Raw genomic sequence first — 21,628 nt, forward strand, 5'->3', positions numbered from 1 at the left:
ATTTTCATCGCCCTCCAACAATGTTTTGTTTCTCATTATCTTCCCTCTATCTCAATTTTTATTATATTTTATATTTTATCTTTGTATTAGAGACATTGGCTAACATAAAGCTCGATTCTGTAGATTATTTTTTAAGTTCTTCCACTAGCTTTACCTCTTAGAGAATTTTCATCACCCTTCAACAATGTTTCATCCTAGGTTGAAGTATTTGGAGCATCTTCATTAGATGTGAGCCTTTTTTTTTTTATTGAATTTCAGTCTATTGTGGCATTATTTGAAGCCTCATGCTTATTTTTGACCTTTTGGTTTTGGTCCTGCAGTTGAGTAAGATCACATGTAACCCATTATTTGCTCAATTTTTTAGCATATTTTTAGCCCTTTGTTGACTTTGGCATATTATCAACTCATCGTTGGCCACAACTCCATATTTAATGTTCAATTGTCAATCGCTTAATCACCAACATCACTTTCATTATCTCATCGACAATAATTAACAAATATGAAATCTATATTCAAGTTTCAAAGTCAATATTTCAAAATTATCTATCTTGAGTTTTGAGGAAGGATATCGAAGACAATATCAAATCAATTGAGTTGTTCATAATTATGAAATTAAGAGATTTAATTTTCAAATATATTTATCTTATTTTATCTCAATATAATTTTCCTAATGCATACCTTGTATTCAATTATAAGTGGAAAAGTAAAGTGTACCCCTCGAATTTTGTCATTCAAATTCTCTCTTCTCCCACTTCTTTTCTATTATTTCATTTTGAAAAATAATAGAGCAACAACTTGTAAACAATTTATTTATAATTATAGATTAAAATAACATATTTTTTGAATTTTTAGTTTGACTTTTATTTTATTTGGATAAGTTTAAATATTTAAAATAATTATTAAAAGTTATAAATAGAAGGCAACAATTCGATTGTAAGAATATCATTACTCTCGGTGTACAATCAACTAATAAGATTATATTTAGATGTTGGAGTGAGTTGAGTTAAGTTGAATTGAGATAATAAAATATTGTTAGAATATTATTTTTTAATATTATTATTATTTTAGGATTTAAAAAATTAAATTATTTATTATATTTTGTGTTAAAATTTAAAAAAATTATAATAATGAATTAAAAGGAATTAAAATGAATTAATCATTCAAACGAAGCATAAATGTATTTGACCGTTATAACCGTCGTAATGGTAATAACTGAATCGAATTTCAAACCTTAAACAAAAACAAACAAACAAACAAATAAATAAATAAAATCTATTTGCTGATCACATGCAAGACTAGTGTCCCCAGTGCGAGTGGGAAATAATTCAAGAAGGTAGAAGATAAGATTGAAGATAAGATTTGCGTACTGCACTCTTTCTTTCAAGCGCATCTCACTCAAAAAAGACTCTCTCTCTCTCTCTCTCTCTCAGCTCAGGCAGGACCAAACGCACGTCATCTTCAGTTACCTTACCTCGTTAATGTTCTACATAAATCCATGGCATACAAACTATACAGAGTTAAAAAAACAAAAAAATAAAGTAGCAAAAGAAGAGGCGGAAATATCATGCAGACTCCAAAGCTGGCACGTCAGACGTTGTGGACAAAAAGGCCAATGGGACAATCACAACAAAAGGTGTGAATTGCCATGTTTTATTCCACGCGTCAGAGCGTGAACTAAGTGTCACGAACAACACGTTGAACCGCGGGTTACGGTATCTGTCAAGTTCAGCAAGAGAAATCAGAATCACTTCAGAGAACGCCAAAAGAAAACAAATAATAAGAAAAGAAAAGATTCGCTTGGGGCTCGGGAGTCTGGAGCGGTAATGGCCTGTGGCTGTGACCGACAGAGCAGTACGGTCAGCTAACGAATAAAGGAAGAAAAAGAGGGTGGGAGTTAACGGAGGGCGTTACGACGGATGGATATATGGATTGTGCGCCACGCATTGGGCGGTTGTGTCAGAAATTTTATTGCAGTTGTTTCGTAAAGATTTCGTAAAAATATATTTATAAATTTATTTAATATTATATTATATTATATTATAAATTTATTTTTGTTGTAATATAAATTTAACGAATTATATTAAATTATGTTAATTTATTAATTTATTTTTATAAAATTTCGTTGTGACTATAGAACTTTTTAATTATAAAAATATGAGATGTATTATGATCACAAATAGATCTTAACAAAATATCTCATAAATTAACGTGACTTTATATTATATTTTAGATCTATTTTATAATTTTATAATTTTATAATCTAACATATCACACAAAATTATGTCAATTTTAAATTAATTTTTATAAAATCTTTTTGTATCTAAAAGATTATAAATTAATAATATCAATTCCAATAGTTGAGATTGATGAAATTATAATCTTGACCTCGACTATTTACGCATATAATTTATTGGTAGTTGAAGATTATAATTTACAGACATATTTTGATTTATTTTTCAAATTAGAACTTTTAAAGTTTGATTTTGGAAATTTATATGTAACCCTCAAGTATTACTTGTAATATGGTATTTTTCCACTATAAAAAAGAGCAATTAATAAAATTAGAGATACGATTTCTCTTCCTAAAAAAATAATGCATACTCTCAGAGTGAGGAGAGTAATTCCTAGCCGCCTCCCGTCGGGGGGGGGGGGGGGTCCGAACAATTCCAAGCCTGGACGAGGTTGGCCTAGGAGGGGAAGCAGTCAGGCTACACGCACTGACCAAAGGATGGAAGGCAGAATTGTCTGACACTACTTCTGGCCGACATTCAGAGATAGTCCCTATCCTTGAACTCCAGTGACTGGACAAGCCTAAAGGATGGACGCACTTGACCGGGACAACACCACATTTAATGAGACGTAAATGGGCACACCACGACAGGTAGCCATACCACATTTAATGAATCTCGAGGCCCAAGTGTCAATAAAAACCATAATCAAGTCTGGCAGGCCTGCTGCGCAACAGAGAGATGGCAAGGACACCCGATCCCAGTACAGAGTGGCACACCCACAATCTTCTGGAGGATCGCCTCGATCAGGTATATATCCATTCCCTTAGCCAGGAGAGGGGTCAGACATTTTGGCACTTCAATTCATAATCTTAGTAAGGAAATCACATTGACTTTTGCATCAAATGTGTCTCCTACCACCCCGAAACTCTCATTTCTCTCTAGTAGTAGGTGGACGAACTGGCCCCTCGTTGAGTTGCTCGGGTTGTGAAATACGACATCAATAGTAACGTCATCTGTGTGATCTTTTTTCTATAGTAGTGTGTCATTTGCATGCCGACAACCACACATTCCTAAGCATCACAACGAAAAGAAAAACAATTCAAAGCAATGGAAATAATGGCCAACGAGATAGGTGAAACCATACGAAAATTCATTGAAGAAGTAACGACTCCCCACTAGGAAAATGCCGCTCTATAGAGAACTAAAGGGGGATTGGAGGAAGATAAGACCGGCCAGCATGCCAAATCACGACGGATCCCAGAGGATGCCGCGGCCGAAGAAGAAAGGCACAAAATGCACATCGACCTCCGGGAGCTTGAGGATAAATATGTTGAAATGGTAAAATGGATAGGCATGTCGTCCTCGGTGGAACAACTGCTCACTAGCATGGACCTACCGTATAACGCCGAAGTCATGAAGGTTCCTCTCCCCCCGAGTTCAAAGTTTCGCAAGTAGATGCCTATGATGGGTCCAAGGACCCCCTGTAGCACTTGGAAACGTTCAAAGCCCACATGATCCTGCACGAGTTCCCAAGAAAAGTCACGTGCAGAGCATTCCCGCTCACACTGAAGGGGACGACGAGGGCTTTGTCGAATCCTTACTGCCCGGTACTATCAACAGCTTCGTCGAGCTGGTTCGTCTCTTCCTTATGCAATTCATGGCAAGCCCAGAAGAGGAGGTGCCCAACAACTTACCTCCTGACAGTGAAGCAACAGGACAACGAAAGCTTAAAGTCGTACCTCTCTTGGTTCAACCGGGAGCGTATGACTACGAATGACCAAGATGAAAAGATCACCCTAGCAGCCCTGCTGGGGAGAATCTAGCCCCGAAATCCATTCATGACTGAGATAGCCCGAAGATTCCCCACAACACTAAGGAAGTTTATAGACTGGGCCGACGACTTCATTAATGCCAAAGACACCTTTAGGGCATTGATAGCTCCTCAGAGGACCGAGCTAGACCAAGAGGACAAAAAGGCCACTTGATAAAAAGGTGGCCCGAACTGCGAAAGGGGCAAGAAAGGAGCATGGGAGGCTAAGAGAAGGGGTGAAGCGTTGGCTCGAGCGCGCGGCGGGCCCCATGAGCACGTGAGCCTGACTGTCAAAGACGAATGCACCCCAAGCCCCGAAAGGAGCCACAAAGGGGCTAGAAGAGCCGCAAGTACTGCACCTACCATTTGACGGACCGTCACAGTACTAAAGACTGCTACACCTTGAAGCAAAGGAATGAGTCATTGGAGGGTCTATTAGAGCAGCAGAGGGAGACGATGGACAAACGAGAACGCCACAAGGGCAATCACCCGAGAGTCTAGCAAAGCGAGGCCCAAGGGAGCCCATGATGCCAGAGAGAGGTTCGAGGGAGCCTGTTGAGGGCAAACAGCCCAATGGATGAGATCTGCATGATTGCAAGAGGAGGATCCACCTTGTTGACTCGAAGGGCCCATGCCTAAAGGGCCCGATACAAGGAAGAGTTCACAACAAGAAAGATCACGACTGGCAATAGGAAGTACACCGGGAGAACAACGATAACCTTCAATGAGAATGATGAGGAGGACATCCTCCACGCCCACGACGATATATTGGTAGTTACCATACAGATTGCCAACTTTATTATCCAGAAAGTCATCGTCAATAACAGCAATTCAACAAACATCCTATCCTGGGAAGCTTTTGTCAAGATGAGAATCAACCCGGATCGATTGCACCCAGCCCTGACGCCGCTCAAAGGCTTCACGGGCGACATCGTCTAGCCAATAGAGGCCATCACTCTATCCGTCCTGGCCAGAAAGGCCTCTAGGACTTCCACCATGATGGCCGACTTACTAGTAGTAAGGCTTTCTCCTCGTACAACATAATATTGAGCCGCCCAACCCTGAATAACCTGAGAGTTATTTGTTACTTTCTATAACTTAAAACGTAAAACCTCTATTTGAAGGTCGAAAGAAAGATTCTACCTAAAAATGGGGCAAATGATGCAGGTAATAGATGCCAATCGTTTTTATATTTCCGTCAAAGGTCAAATTAGAGATCACAATTCTTCTAGACAAGAACGTTGTTGACGAAAAAAGTGGTATCAGAAAGGTGGTCATAGACATTACGACGTCTCAACTTTTTATTTAAAAAGAAATTAAGGCTGATGTAAAACATGTTATGATAATTAGGACTCACCAACATAAAATTTGAATCTTTTTAGAAGTGAGTCTAAATTTAATATCACTCTCTAAAATTTAAAACTATAAGATAAACAATGTAAACATTTAAGTGAAATAAATATTGATTGAGAATCCATTGCCAACATCACACTGTATTATCGACAAAGAAAAATTTTACTTATCTTTCTATATCACATATCAATATGTATTTGGTCATTTTTACTTTTTTATTTAAACACATACAAATTGATGTATAAATATACGTTTTTAAATAGAATGAAAAAATGATAAATTACATATTGATATGCGGTATAAAGATGATAAGTGGTATTTCTCTATCGATAAATTCTATTTAATATGAAAACTTTGAATTCATTAACTTAACATATAAAATTATTATTTGGTCATTTTTACTTTTTTATTTAAACACATACAAATTGATGTATAAATATACATTTTTAAATAGAATGAAAAAATGATAAATTACATATTGATATGCGGTATAAAAATGATAAGTGGTATTTCTCTATCGATAAATTCTATTTAATATGAAAACTTTGAATTCATTAACTTAACATATAAAATTATTAGAGAAAAATATGCAAGGAAAATCATATTTAGTATAAGTAAATATAAATAACATTTTTTTTATTATTAATATAACAGATTTTAATTCTTTAATAAAATTTAAATTTAAAATTATTTATATAAATCAAGAAAATAAGTGTTACAGTTATAAATAAATTTTATAAAAATACATTCACAAACTGATAATATTTATGTGATATATTAAATTTATTTTACAATAAAAGTAATTTTATAATCTAAAATCTCACATTAAACTATTTCAATTTATAAATTTATTTTTATATAATTATTTTGTGATAAAAATATTTCTCAATAAACAATAAGGAAATTATTCCCACCAAGTTACAAGAATCAGCATACTATAGTTCCGTACGCGGATAATTGCAACATAAACACGACGTGTATCTCTCATCATATAAATTCATATCTTTTACATAATATATGCACGACACGAGTACGGAATGAATTTCAACGAAACACGTGTTCACGATCTCTTCCATATTATTCATATTTTAATCATATGTGGGGCATCCAAAGGCTACGAAAACTTCGAATAAATCAACAAATATATTCATATATAATACAAAAAAAAATTAGCCTCTTTGAATTTTAGTTGGCTCACGTGTTTAGGTCCTGCTTCGATGCTTCACACGCCATTCCTACTGGGCCGACGTAATTATACTATTTTGCCCCCACAATAGATTTTCCGAAATGATACAGCGGATATGAAATAAGTTTAGATTTGTGTAGGTAAAGCTAAATATAATATTATTATATGTTAATAAAGCTAAAATAAATTATATATAAAATTAAATTTTTATAATATACTTTATTTTATAATTTTATTAAAAATTATATTAATATTTATAATAATTATTATTTAAATTTTATTTTTATATTTATATTCATACGTGTATTTTTCTATAAAATATTTTAACACGAACCTGATTCCGCACGTTTTAATTTTATATTCGCATTCGCACGTGTATATTTCGTAATTTTACCGGGAGGGAATGTTATCCGTTTGACGAGTTCTAAAAATATAAATTCCTCTAGCTCTTTGGGTCTGCTTTCATTTCCTAGTCTCAAGACTTCTTGTCTCCAAGCGACTCCAACGGATCTCCGGTATCGACTCATTTCTCCGGTAACTCTGAGGCCTGAAAACTATTCGTTTTAATTCATGCTAATGCCATGGAGATTGGCTTCTGAGAAAGTTTTAGGAGGATGAACTCTGTTGCTATTTTTTTCGTTTTTTCTGATTTTACCAATAAGCCCAAGTTCCAATCTACCTACACGAGTGTCCGAGAAATCTGAATAGGTGCTTGGATGCGATTTCACAGGACTCCGGAACCTGGGTTTCACTCATCATGAGCCATTTTAGCTCGAACACTGTTATCTGTTATTCTCTGCCTGTTCTTTTATGTATGCAGTTTCATAATTTTGACTTTTAATCTCACAGTCCTCTCTTTTATCTCCGGCAGGAAAATCCCACGTAATGGGGCTCAAGAATTAGCTTCAAATCACCACAGAATTTAGCAGTGATGGGAAGGCTTTTCCGATGAGCAACCTGGGAAAGTTGTTGCTTATAAAGGGTAGAAGACGAAGGATAGAGAAACAAGAGTTAAAATTTCAAGCTTTGTACTTCTGAAGACAAGGAATGGATGCGAGAAAACCGGATGAAGATGGATTACAAGTTCAGGGTTCTTGGATTCCAACAACCCCAGTTAAGCCCCATCTACCGAGACCCACACCGATCTACACAGATGGACAAGGAAACCAGATTGAGAGAGCAACTTGGTTGGGATCAGAGACATTTTCTAGTTTTACAGAAGGCTCTCAAACAGGTAGGTTAGTTGCATGTTGCAATTCACCCAACTGCAGTGAATTCAACAGGACTAGTATTAACAACTGGAACGAAGAAACATGCGAAGAGTCCCACATGGACAGATGGAATTACATACCTTTCGGCCATCTCTTGGCCCTCGCAGATGCCGCTTCGGCGGCCTCCGGTACTGTGGCACACCTGCAAAATGATGATGTGGCAACCAGCTCTTTAATGCGTGCTACAAGTTGTCAGAATGAATGTAACGGTGAAGCTTACCTGTGGAGTAATGTCAACTGCATGCCGAAAGAGCCTCACTGTAAGTGTGTAGCTAATTTTGCTTTTAGTATTGGATCTGTACTTTCAAGCCTCTGGCAACCATTTCACACAATCACCAGGAGGAGAGATGTCAATCATGGTTTCCACACTGCAGAAAATAAATATATTAGAGAACTAGAATAGTTGGGAACATTTTAGACAAACGACTGCCAAATGGCAGTTTGATATGAAACATCATTAAGAATTTACCCAACCGATTGTGAAATCCTGCAAACGGATGACAGAGTTTGATCTAAAATAGGCACTTGAAAAAGAAAACTAGTTTACACAAACCCACCCCCCCCCCCCCCCCCCCCCCCCCCCCCCCCCCCCCCCCCCCCCCCCCCCCCCGCATCCCCCAAATGTGTCATTACCTGCAGACTTCAGTTTTGATTACTTGGTAGACAAATTAAGGAGAAATATCTGTTGAACGCCATATCTGTCCCACAATTTCGTTAGTGGGGAGGACCATATTGTGCATACCTTAACAATGCAAGTTACTATTTGCTTCTTGATTAACCATGTGAATATGAACCTATTCCACACTACAGATGAAGTTCATACTCATAGGCAGTACTATGATCTCAATTTGCCACCAGAGACAATGTCTAATGCAAATTCGTGTAATAAGATTTCGAAGTTTGCACCCATAACACCGGAGAAGGACATGAGAGTACAGAACAAACTGATTTCCGAAGAACAAAATTTATGTGCAGATGGAACAAAAATTGAGGAAAGAGAGAAGTTGGAGAATGAAATTGTCACAGCAAGAGTTGGCACCAATGAGTTCCAACACAATAAAGAACTCTTAAAGCCTGTCACAGATTCATCAGTTGCTGCCATTTCCACTCCATTTAAGGAGGATCACAATCCTGACAAGGGAGGCAGCCATGGTATCGACCCGAGTAAAACACCACAGGAGAAACCAAGGCGAAAAAAGCACCGGCCCAAGGTGATCAAAGAAGGGAAACTGAAAAGAACTCCAAAGCCAGTGACCCCAAAAGCAACAACAGGCAAGAGAAAGTATGTACGAAGAAAAGGAATCAGCGAACAATCTACAACTCCAGCAGAAGTAACTGGAGAATCTACTGATCTGAAGACACTTGAGCCTGCCAGAAAGTCCTGCAGAAGGGCTTTGAAATTTGACATTGAACAATCACAAGATGAAAGCTCTACATTCAAATGTTCTATTAATTTAGATTCAGAACTACAGGCCAAAGATTATTGCAATGAAGGAGTTCAATTAAGATCACCTGTACAGATCAGTGAAGGGATTGAAGTGATGGTAGAACGCACAGAAGCTGGAATTGCCTATGACCTCACTTGTTCCATGGATCAAATGCTGAAAGAATACATATCGCTGCCTGAAAGGCAAGCCCCAAGCACTTCACTTCCTACACAGACTAGTCCCCCGCAGGTAGAGTTGAATGCCAATTCCCAAAAGGATAGCGATAAAGAAAGGGAATGCCAACTGCTTGCTCATGATGGACAGGAACACATTGTGATTTTGTCCAAGGAAGAACAAGCTAGGCAATCCAAAAGAAGCTATTCTCATGCTGCCAAATTTGATGATGCCAGCGTGCCAAATCTAGTCGGGGCTCACTTGAACACTTTAGACGCATACCAGATCATGAATTGGATGCATTTTCCAAATATTTACAAGAAAAAGAGAACTGAAAAGGGTCAGAATTCTGCTACATCTTGTTCATCGTCTTGTGTGACTGCCACTAAAGATGTGAGGCCGGCAAACTGTCTCCAACGTGAAGCTGAAGTATATCATTGCTCAACAAAAGGCAACACTTGGGCTTCTTGTCCTCAGTTTGAGGTGGGTACAGTTTCCCCCAGTTTTGAAGAAGGAATAGGTAATCAGCAAAGTTTTCAGCATTTCCTGGCTTTCATTCAGACAGAGAGGTCAACAAGAAAAAGGTCTAGAGGCCGCCCTACTCGGGTTCGCAACCTGACTGCCCTTACCAAAGTTCCAGAGTGCATAACTCACCTCACCAAACAACCTCTAGGGGATGGTGATGGGCAAACAGTTGAGAATCCACACAAACCTCATACATCCATTGACAACCTGGTTGAAAAGATGAGTGCAACACCGGCAAAAAGGAAGCGAAGCAAGAAGAGAAACTCGCTGGTTATTTCAGCAACTTCCAGTATGAATGAAATGCAACTGGACAACAAGCTTGTCTTGTATAATTGCCACCCATCCTCTTCAGATCCATTAGGTACTTCAACTATAAACTCATTTCACTTCGGATTACGCAATAACATACTTTCTTAAGGAACCCACAAAGTCTGCCAAGCAATTCTGTCTTAATTTATACAGGCCACTTGATGCAGGTGCTTCTCATGAAGTAACATGGAAGCAGAATATTTCTATTGATGCAAGGGTCGAGCAATTTAAAAATCTGAGCATCAACGGGGAAAGCAGAAAACTTGTACAACAGCATAATGCAGTCAATATGCAATACCAAGATCACAGTGCACTCGTCCTCTACAAAAGAGATGGTACAGTTGTACCCTATGAAGGTTGGTTTGCTCCTATAAAGAAACGGCGTCCACGGCCTAAAGTTGACCTTGATGAAGAGACTAATAGGGTATGGACGCTTTTGATGGGGAACATAAACAGTGAAGGGATTGATGGTACGGATGAAGGAAAGGCAAAATGGTGGGAAGAAGAACGGAGAGTATTCCGTGGACGTGCAGACTCTTTTATAGCACGCATGCATCTTGTACAAGGTACCAATATTCCAACATTAATCACAAATTCTTTCTAAGGACTTATCTCTATTTAAGAATGTACAAGTTGCATGTTATTAGTTCTGTTGCATGATAATTATCATCTTAGAATCGTCCTACTATGACACGGTCCTTAAGCAGCCGGTCCACCCACCACACCTCATGCACCAGTTGGGCAACACCACAACCGGCATCCTTTTTCCTAAAGAAATGTCATTTTCTAAGAATTCAAGAGTGCCCCTAAAACCTTTGATTTACTACCAAGCACTTAACTGTAAACTGAACCCCCCTCCCCCCTCCCCCCCCCCAAAAAAAAAAAAAATCAGTGTCCAAGCTCTCTTGAGAGGAAAAAATTCAACGGCAAAAAGAAGTAGAGCATCTTTAGTCTTGATAAATCAACTTTTTTTTTATAGGTATGATAAATCAACTTCAATATATGTGACGAGTTTTTCTTCAGCCAATATAACATAGTAACTGTGTGAACAAGGGAAGAAACAGATGATGATATTAAATTTAGGACAACTAATTTTTGTTCCAAACCTTGATGTTATACAAAATAATCTAGTGCATAGAAGCCTCAATGAAAAGGAATGGCCGTCCATATACTTTTCATTACACTTGAAAGATATAACAATACTGACACGAACTATATCCCTCAAAACTGAAACACTGCTTCACCCATAAGAAAATCCAAGGGAACCTACTCAAGAATAATGGTCTCAAGTACTTACCAAAAAAATGATTGTTGCAATGCCTAAGAAACTTTGATAACAGTCTCCTCATACAAAGCTTTCCTCTCTTTTTACCCATTGAAAGTCTCAACTTTATATAACTTTGCCAGATTGTTATTTTATTGCGTGAACATAACATTAAGTTACAAATGTAACTACAGGAGATAGACGTTTCTCACAATGGAAAGGCTCAGTTGTGGACTCGGTTATTGGAGTTTTTCTTACTCAGAATGTCTCTGACCATCTTTCTAGGTAAACTATTGTCCCAACATAAATAAGTAAATATTAATTAGAGAAAGTGCAAATCACAAATCCCTTTACCCAATTGCTTCAATCTCTTGCAGTTCTGCATTCATGTCACTCGCTGCACGCTTCCCACTCAATTCAAAGAGCAACCATGAAGCATGCTACGAAGAGGGGGTGAGCTTCATAGTCAGCGAACCAGAAGTGTGCTTACTGGATACAGAAGACAGCATACAATGGAAAACAGTTTGTGACCAGAGTTCCATGACGCTCTATGACCCTGAAAGTTGTGAAGAAAAAGAAGTTGTCAACAGCAATGACTCCCCTGGAGGCAGTATAGGGGATCCAGTTTCGTCTCAAAATTCTGTCTTTTCATCTCAAAACTCTTCACATGTTCAAACTGCTGAAAAAATTGGATCATGCCTAGAGAGCAACTCGGAAGCAGACCATATGTTAAATAGGTCTGAGCCCAACAGTTCAGATGGCTCTGCTACTATTGTGGATCTTGGACATATGGCTGGATCTACAATGCTAAACGAAATAAATGGAAGTAGAAATGCATCATCCATTGAGAACTCGAAGGATGAATGTTACCAATTCAAAGGTATGAATCATGAAAACCATAGACAAAATGCGGTCAAATTAAATGATCCTCAAAGCTTCTTAGGAGCATCCATGGACCCTTCCAGTAGTTATCATTTGCATCCAACCCCCACCTCAAGAATACTGGAAGTTCAGTACTCTGAGATCTTAAGAGAAGAAACACAATTTTCTGGCGTTTCCAATAATAAAGATGAAAACAGTATCAAAGAAAAAAGTGCACAAACAATAGAATCTTCAACTCAAGCTGCTTTTCAAACTGAGCTGGTCATGAATGTTGAAAAAGCCCCAAGATCTCCGAGTGAATCATGCAACAATGTTGAAGGAAATGAAAATGTGATCATTTCATCTCAAAGCCCAGCTCTTGGGGACCCTAAAATTGTTGGACCACTAGCTCAGGGGCAAAACACTGAAATTCAGCAAGACTTGCCAAATCTTTCTGAAGAAACCTTGGATGGTACACAGAAGGCATCTGTTTCGGATCTGAATGCTTGTGGTAATCTATTCAGTAATGAGATGAGTGAGATGAAAACTGCTACTGTAAAAGCAAAGAGTAAAAAAGCTCAAAAGGAGAAAAAAGATGAGTTTAACTGGGACAGTCTCAGAAAACAGGCGGAAGCGGATGGAAAGAAAAGAGAGAGAAGAGCAAACACAATGGACTCACTGGACTGGGAAGCTGTAAGATCTGCTGGCGTTCATGAGATTGCCGACGCCATCAAAGAACGAGGGATGAACAATGTGCTGGCAGGGCGTATCCAGGTAAGAGTTCCACAAAACAGAGTTTTTACATGTCAATGTACTCACAACAGATAAGAATTCAGATCAAATCACTTTGACTGAGAAATTTGTGCAGGATTTCCTTAACCGTCTGGTTAGGGAACATGGGAGCATTGATCTTGAATGGTTGAGAGATGTTCCACCTGACCAAGTAAAGTAAGCCCACAAATAATCCACTTCAATTCATTAACAGGAAAAACACTAATCCCTACTAAACAACACTAGCAAATACTATTATCATATGGTGTTCTTGCGTTGCTGCCGTATGCTATGTACTGAATACGAATAATTTACTACTTCTCCAGCCTTTTTTTTGGGAAAAAGAAATACGCAATATATATAAGTCAATCTTTACTCATTCATGCAGAGAATATCTACTAAGCATAAGGGGATTGGGGTTGAAAAGTGTGGAGTGTGTGCGGCTTTTGACACTTCACCATCTTGCTTTCCCAGTAAGTTCAAAATGAAAGCAAAATGATGGTATAGATTTCCAACTAGCAAAAAAGAGGAGAAAAACAGAGAGGATCTCCAGAATTTACAGGATATCCTTAACTTTTACAGGTGGACACAAATGTCGGACGTATAGCTGTAAGACTTGGATGGGTGCCGCTTCAGCCACTGCCTGAGTCACTTCAGTTGCATCTCCTAGAACTGTGAGTAAAATTCAGCTGCATAATAGTAATAAAAACATATCCACTTAGAGAAAAGCTCAATTTATTTATTTATTTTTTATAAGTAAAAGAAAAGCTCAATTTATTGTATAGGTACCCGGTGTTAGAATCCATTCAAAAATATCTCTGGCCCCGATTGTGCAAGCTCGACCAAAGAACATTGTAAAGATTTCTTCCACTTCAATACTTTTCAAATGCATGTCTTTGTATTTCTAGCTGGGATGGTAACAATTTCATATATTGATTAAAGTACCACTGATTGACTGATTCTTTACAATTTCTGCAAACAGGTATGAACTTCATTACCAGATGATTACATTTGGAAAGGTCTGTTGTATGAATTTCATACTTGAAGTAAATTTGTTCCCTTCGATGACCTATCAAAAGATAAAGGTGAACTGGACAATATTCTTTGAAATCATGCAGGTCTTCTGTACAAAAAGCAAACCAAATTGCAATTCATGCCCAATGAGGGGAGAGTGTAGACACTTTGCAAGTGCTTTTGCAAGGTCTGCTTTAATCGGTTCCTTTATCTTGCATCCATACTTCGATACCATTTACATTTATAGTTACAATAAAGAGGGAATCCACTTTCATGTATCCACCACGGTCTAGAACCCTCTTCACATGCTCAGCCTAACAAAATCTCATAAGAATAAAAAAATTTGATGCCCAAACAATCATTCAAGAGCTGCAAATAATTGTAGATATCAAAAGAGAGATGGAAGGTGGTTGGTTCAAGAATGAGTTCAGGGATTAGGTATATATAATAGACAATGTACCCCATCGTACAGGTAATCATCATCTCTCTTGGCAGGCTTTTGAGGTGTATGCACTAGAGAACACCAGAAATCCAATTCTGCATGCCTATATCATCCCCATCACATGACCTGCACACTCGGCAAGTCTTGATCAATCATTAACCATGTTGGATGCAGTGCAAGGCTTGCCCTGCCAGGGCCAGAGGAGAAAAGTATAGTGACGGCAGCTGTATACAGACCAGCTGAAAACCCTGATGTGATCATTGATCAGCTGGCTCTACCTTTCCCTCAAGCGGCCAACCAATCAGAAGGAAAATCTGGAGTCACTAATTGTGAACCTATTATTGAAGAGCCAGCAACACCAGAGCCAGAATGCACACAAGCAGAAAACGACATTGAGGACACTTTCTATGAGGATCCCAATGGAATTCCTACAATCAAACTGAACATTGAAGAGTTCACTCAGAACTTACAGAATTATATGCAAAATAGCATGGAACTACAAGAAGTTGACATGTCAAATGCATTAGTTGCTCTAACTCCAGAAGCAGCATCAATTCCAATGCCCAAGCTTAAGAATGTGAGTCGATTGCGAACAGAGCACCAAGTGTAAGTTGGCACTCCCTCATCTGAAACTAACCAAGAGATCTTTCAAACTCATTCATTAAAGATTTTATATAAGAGTATTGGAATGGATGCAAATGGTATAAGGAAGCGAGAGGAAAGACAAATGCTTACCCTACCAAAAAAACAAATTCATGAAAACTACAACCGAAGTTCTGTGATTGGTTACCTTGTAAATCGTAGATACCAATGTTTTCTCCTTTATACAAATATTACATGAAAATACCTAAGATAAGTGGAGCCAATGCCAAAGAATGTCTAAGCTAGTCTATCTTTGTTATTAATGGTATGGAGTGTTTCGAAAAATCCTTGCAATTGATACTGATTGGTTTTCTCCCTGATGCAGCTACGAACTTCCAGATTCACACCCTCTTCTGGAAGGGGTTAGTTATTCCATGATCTACTTAAAATGAATAGTATTCACTTTGTATGTGCGAGTTATTTTCTGATTAGTTGCTTTCGCTTCAATTACAGTTAGATAAACGAGAACCCGATGACCCGTGCTCATACCTTCTTGCTATATGGACACCAGGTAAGCAGACAACAAGTAGACCTGCCATAATAAACTTTTTTCCATGCCTTAAGGCTATGCTACATCTACACTATATTGTAGGATAAGCATAGCCAATAGGCAATAACCTGAATGCATGTTTGCCCCAGTTTCTCACCATTTCCACCAAATACATGGAATTTACCTCAGGTGAGACAGCAAATTCCATCCAAGCACCTGAAAAAAGGTGCAGCTCCCAAGAATATGGCGGATTGTGTGACGACAAAGAATGCTTCTCGTGCAACAGTATACGGGAAGCAAATTCCCAGACAGTCCGAGGGACGCTTTTGGTGAGGATATGACTATTACTATGAAAACCCAAATACATCCGTAGATATCTATAAAAGTGCAATTATAATATGAATTATAAAAGTGGTAGAAACAAAGAAAATCATAAGCTAACTGACAATTAAAACAAATCATGATCAGATACCATGTCGAACAGCAATGAGGGGGAGCTTTCCACTCAATGGCACCTACTTTCAAGTTAATGAGGTCAAATGCGTCCCAACCTGGATCATGCTCTCTCTCTGCATTTTTAAGGCATGTATATCCATTTCAGGTGGTACCATTGTTTAATGCTATTTTTATGCAGGTATTTGCGGACCATAATTCAAGCCTTAACCCAATTGATGTTCCTAGAGATTGGATATGGAACCTGAGAAGGAGAACTGTGTACTTTGGAACCTCCATACCAACCATATTTAAAGGTAAAGATTATAAAAGAGATGTGTTTTAATTAAATATGATTGATCAACTAATGGAACTCGAGATATGTTCCTCGTCTACTAGGATTGTCAACAGAAGGTATTCAACACTGCTTTTGGAGAGGTATGCAATTTAATTCAACCTCATTTAATAAACTTTAATTATTGTAAATTAGTCAGAACCTTTTAAAGAGAAAAACCCCAGGCCTTCATCTCCTCTTTACATGCTCCCAATTGAACTGAAATCTTTGGTTCCGACGGTACTCACACCAGATTGAGCAAATATATGAGAATGAATATGATGGTAAACTTACTTGTACATAATACCAAAGTGTGCATTTGATCAATGACTATATATCAAAGAGCCTGCACTAGTACAAGTCACAGCATAGGTTCACCGGACATCCCCACCCCCAATAAATATGTATGTACGTATGTCTAAAGGTAAGATCTCAAGCACTTGAATTTAGCGAAGGATAAAAGGAACTCCAGTCATGCTGTCAAACAAAAAAGATGTAGGTACATAGCCATTCTCATCCTCCCAGCTTTAGAAAATGCTAGACATCTAATATAGAACTATGCTCTCCTAATGAGTGAAGCGTAAGCTCGATAGCAAGCACCATCACATAACACACTGGAGTCTCAGCTTATGATGGCATATAGTGTTTCCTACTGCCTAAAGTTCCAATTGAACTTAGTTCTAAGGATCATATTATGTTGACATGATAACTTCTCACCAGCAAAGCACGACACTGTTTGCTCAAAAGTTGCTGAAAATGGTTGCAGGATATGTTTGTGTGAGAGGATTTGACCAAAAAACACGGGCACCCCGTCCTCTAATGGCCAGGCTGCACCTTCCGGCTAGCAGGTTGACCACGACAAAAGGTAAGACAGATGGTAAGTAGATACATGACTGATATCAGTTCCAGAAATCGAGCACCTCTAGAGAGCAACAAGAGAGAATTTAGTGGCTCAGAATCGAACAATTTTGACTTGGTTTATGGAAAACAGTGAATATCCAGAAAAGTTGTATGATCTCATGATGAGGTGGGCCATGTATCAATTAGTGATTAACAAGCTTGTAATTACCTAATGTCTTGCTCAATCTCGAGCCATTCTTCTAGAATCAGCAAACGTGACCAAAACGTGTCATACTGTGTACTAAACAGGAACTTTTTTCTCCTACAAAACACTCGGAATGTGAGTTGGACGACTAATGCAAGTTGGAAGAGGGTGCAAGGGCACAGGAGAAGAGCATGACGATAGAACGACTATATATACATAAATGCGTGCATATCTAACTCGTTCCCGTAAAGAAATGCTAAGAAATATACCGGTCAAACTACTTGCGAATTGTTTTTTGCCGACGGACCAGCCTCATGCCATGTCCTAGTATAATCTTACAAATCTGTCTTAGCGATCTCGAGCCCAGATGTGGTGTGTGTAGCTTTTCCGACAACAGCCACCTCGAATAACTTAAGCTGCTAGTTGCAGTGGTCCCAAACTTTTGATCAGCAAAGCGAAACAGAATTCGTCAACAATAACCCAAATACAACGGGTCAAGGTTTAAACTTGAACTCAAGGAACGGGCTTAAATAAGTATCTTAACCAGTTAAAGAAAGAGCTTAAACCGGTGTTTTAATGAACCTAACTTGAAGTATTTATGAACAGCTGGTTTGGGTGATAGTCCTACTCACCTCTTAGATAATGATGATTACGATCGAGAAATGCAGTGAGCCTGAATAATTGCTATATCCGGTTTTGGGCAACAAGCAAGTCAGCCCATGCACATGTTCTCCAAGCAGGTTTGGTGCAAATGCTTCATCACTTACGACCTCTTCACCTCATAACATTCACTATTCTGCTACACCGAGTTAACAAGAAAGAAGCGAAAAACAAAGCGGGTAAAGCTGATATACATAGCCAAAAACCATACGCTGTCAGAGTAAAGTTACCTCTGGCATAATCCAATGCCGTTGGAGACTCGAGACACAAGCAACTCGAATTGAGGAATAATTCAGTACTTGCATTAAAAAAATATGTGAGTTACAATTTGGTCCAATAACTCCCAACTCCCATTCTACGAACCCTACTTTTTTATTTTTTTGAGTTTAAAATGTATGTGCAATCCCTCCAGTCCATGATCACACCCAATCGAGATAATAAATTTCTACTTGGACAATTGACGAAGACACATTCCAAACCGAAGTTATGCTTCAGACCTTATAAATAGGTTTACCGCACAGATTAGCGATTGAAAGATGCATAAAAAATCAGCGTCCCAGTATCTGAATTTACGAAACGACCGTCACTTTAGGTTATCTCTTCCCTTCTGACGTAAAAAAACCGAAAAAATGAAATTCCTTACAAAACTAAACTGAACCGAATACTGCACTTATTCATTTTCTTCTCCCCAATAATGGATACGGAAGGAACCGACTCTTCTATTTCCCTCACGGAAAGGGCGATGTTGCTTACTGAGATTCACTAGCTCAATCACATGTATTTACTACTAATCCTGTTTGGTTGGAAATACACCGTTTAAAAATCCATAGATGTCTAGATCTAAGAAATCACCGGCAAGTGAATCAACACATGATTTCCGCGATTTGAATTGGCACAAATGGCCACTGGAAACAATTGAAACCAGACTAATAAACCACGAGCAGGATTACAAGATCATATCCAAAACAAATATCCGCGAAAGAAGATAAAAGAACAAGATATCCACTTAAACACCACGTCATGTTGAATGATATTTAAGTCTGATCAATAATCGATGCAGCGTAATTGAATGAAAATATGCGCACTTGAATTTTTAGACACACGGTGTTCGACATGTTACATCAATAAGCCAAAGCTTTGAGATTCCTAAAATGTTTATATTCTCAACAAAATCAATCAATTAACCGATGAGATTTACTGCTCAATCAATAATTAATAGGGTGTGATTTTCGAACGATAAGCGTACCTGTCAAGTGTTTCGCTTGCTGCACGTTAGAAAGTGAGATTCGTATGAAGCCCACATCAGGGAAAGAGAACTTGGGAGAGAGGGAGAGAGCTGGGGATGTGAAAGCGAGTGTAAAAAACTGAGAAATTTTTTTTAAGAGTATGCCGCTTTTGCCGCCTTATCACTGCCCCTGTCGTCTTTCTTTTCCCTCCTATAATTTGACCGCTCTGTTTATGTCGACTTTCTGTTATCTTTTTTTCCTTTTTTGGACGATGCGTGACTAGAGGCCTAGCGTTGTGCTTCCCGTAGATTCGGTGGATGGGCCTGGTCCCCGTATGGGCTTGGCCTATGAATAAAGCTAAACGAATTTAATATTGGGCGTGTATTTGAATTTTGAAAGTCCAACTTTGCTCTGATCCAATTAGAATTTGTTGGAAGAAAAATGATAAAGATCCGACATTTGTTTTTAGAATTTTTTAAGAATTTTATTCTAATTAGACGATATTGTTATAAAACATAATTGTAATAGTCATTATTTACAAAACAACCTCAACTATAATAAGTTGTAACACAAGTTATTGAACAATAATGTTAAATTCATGTCAAGGTAAAATTCAAAGTTAAAGTTTAACCTAAATTATGAATTGTTAATGTCAAAAATTGCACAACAGTTCGGAATGGGAGAAAAAGTCATTCTTGGCTCACTATAACGATTTGGGCATCGATTGGTGTAGTCTAGAGCCCCTGGCGTGGTCCAGAGCAATTGTGCATTCGTCCATGCAATTAGTGAATGGAAAATAAATATTGAGAATGTAAAATAGAGATGAACATAAATTTACGCAGTTTGGCACTGGATCTACGTCCACGACTTGGGAGAGGAGAGTCCACTATAATGTGTTTGTTTACAATCTCTTATACTCTTTGTACAATAGAGATTAGAACTCTATTTTTCTTATAGAAATCTCATCTCGAGAGCCCATCTCTTAAAGTTGAGAAAGCTGAAGTTGAAGAAGTCTCTAGAAATCGTCTGACCTTTTCCTTTTATCTAACTCCTCTTTCCGAGTGCCCCTATGAAATTGTGAGAATTGGTCGTCTTTCCTTACATATCTGCCATATTTCTTCCATTTTTATTGTTTTCCTTTCTCTCTAATTTTTTATTGACTTTTCTTGTGACATAATTTTTCTCATTATCCTCTCATTGTCCCCCTTCTCTCTCTTGTATCCTAGTAGTGGCCTTTAGGTGGGCTGTGCTCGGTCTTAAGCTTGGGATATTTATTCCCTTAATGAATAACTATGATTCCAACGTCAACTTTGCGGTTGAAGATGAACGCAAACAAAAAATGGTTGAATAAATTGACAACGAATATATTTTTAATTGGTACGTGACATGGGATCAGATCAAAATCTCAAGCAATAATTTGCCTTATCAAAAAGAGATCCCTATACATAACAGTGTGGTGTGTAATCGTTCTACACTTTTACTATTTAAACTCAGACCATAATTCTCATCTCTTTTTGTTTCAATATTTACAACCGTCTTTATTTAGAATAATTATACATATAATCGTAAAATATGTAAAAGTCGCATAATTATTTTAAAAAATAGTAAAGTCTATTATTAAAAAAATAATTTTTTTTATGTGAGTTCTATATTTTTTTCTATAATTTACAATCCATTATTAATATTTTGGGCATTATCGGTCTTTTCCTTTATTTTGATATTATTGTATAAAAACAACTTGTTTAATTATGTAATAAAATAATATTATTTTAAAAATTTTGATTTTGATTTGATAGGTTGTAAGCCTATCACTGCTCCATTCAAATATATGAGTTTATCTTGTAACTCCTAAAAATGAAGATTGAAGGTGGGACTAAAAGATCATGACCATGGCGAGACAAAAAGATTGAAGGTAATAGTTGTGAGATATGAATGCTTATTTTAAAGTTGATTCATTTTTGTAAATTAAGTCGAGATATTTCGAAGTAGTTACATTGTCTATGAAATGGGTATAACTTTTATTTCCCTCTTTCAATAAATCCCTATTCGGTGGTCGTGTAGGTTGTTTTCGGTCTAAAATCCTTCGTTAAACGATGAAAAAGTACTAATCGAACTAAGAAAACTCACTAAAATAAATAGAGCAAGCAAGAAAGTCAATTTT

The 21,628-nt window shown here is 37.7% G+C and overlaps 1 protein-coding gene and 1 long non-coding RNA gene across 6 annotated transcripts; one reads left to right on the forward strand and one right to left on the reverse strand.

The window, feature by feature from the left end:
- Positions 1–7,531: 7,531 nt before the first annotated feature.
- LOC121265494 lies at positions 7,532–19,698 on the reverse strand. Of its 2 annotated transcripts, none has more exons than XR_005940669.1 (4): positions 19,488–19,698; positions 8,072–8,219; positions 7,932–7,993; positions 7,532–7,845 (listed from the first exon to the last, which is right to left on the reverse strand). It is a non-coding gene; the product is annotated as an uncharacterized LOC121265494 (long non-coding RNA). The 2 variants fall into 2 exon arrangements; XR_005940668.1 differs by lacking the exon at positions 19,488–19,698 and adding an exon at positions 11,905–12,042.
- LOC121265355 (transcriptional activator DEMETER-like) lies at positions 7,628–17,733 on the forward strand. Of its 4 annotated transcripts, none has more exons than XM_041168947.1 (19): positions 7,628–8,111; positions 8,662–10,338; positions 10,454–10,852; positions 11,745–11,835; positions 11,928–13,185; positions 13,280–13,359; positions 13,571–13,655; positions 13,765–13,856; positions 13,968–14,036; positions 14,165–14,201; positions 14,301–14,383; positions 14,813–15,244; positions 15,606–15,642; positions 15,734–15,791; positions 15,960–16,099; positions 16,239–16,304; positions 16,405–16,519; positions 16,602–16,640; positions 17,303–17,733. In XM_041168947.1, exons 1-19 carry the CDS (start codon positions 7,628–7,630, stop codon positions 17,419–17,421), a joined length of 5,361 nt encoding a protein of 1,786 aa, XP_041024881.1. In that variant the 3' UTR covers positions 17,422–17,733. The 4 variants fall into 4 exon arrangements, with proteins under 4 accessions (XP_041024881.1, XP_041024884.1, XP_041024882.1 ...); XM_041168950.1 differs by having other exon boundaries at positions 8,827–10,338; XM_041168948.1 differs by lacking the exon at positions 16,239–16,304.
- Positions 19,699–21,628: the final 1,930 nt, after the last annotated feature.

Source organism: Juglans microcarpa x Juglans regia, chromosome 5D, assembly GCF_004785595.1.
Source record: "Juglans microcarpa x Juglans regia isolate MS1-56 chromosome 5D, Jm3101_v1.0, whole genome shotgun sequence".
In the NCBI taxonomy this organism is placed as follows: Eukaryota; Viridiplantae; Streptophyta; class Magnoliopsida; order Fagales; family Juglandaceae; genus Juglans; species Juglans microcarpa x Juglans regia.

Excerpts from the sequence above, each read along its gene's own strand:
- LOC121265355 (XM_041168947.1), top strand. The coding sequence starts at position 7,628 with ATGGATGCGAGAAAACCGGATGAAGATGGATTACAAGTTCAGGGTTCT. Across the intron at positions 14,037-14,164 it reads AAGCTCGACCAAAGAACATT|GTATGAACTTCATTACCAGA; the intron begins GTAAAGATTTCT and ends TTCTGCAAACAG. Across the intron at positions 15,245-15,605 it reads TTGCGAACAGAGCACCAAGT|CTACGAACTTCCAGATTCAC; the intron begins GTAAGTTGGCAC and ends TCCCTGATGCAG.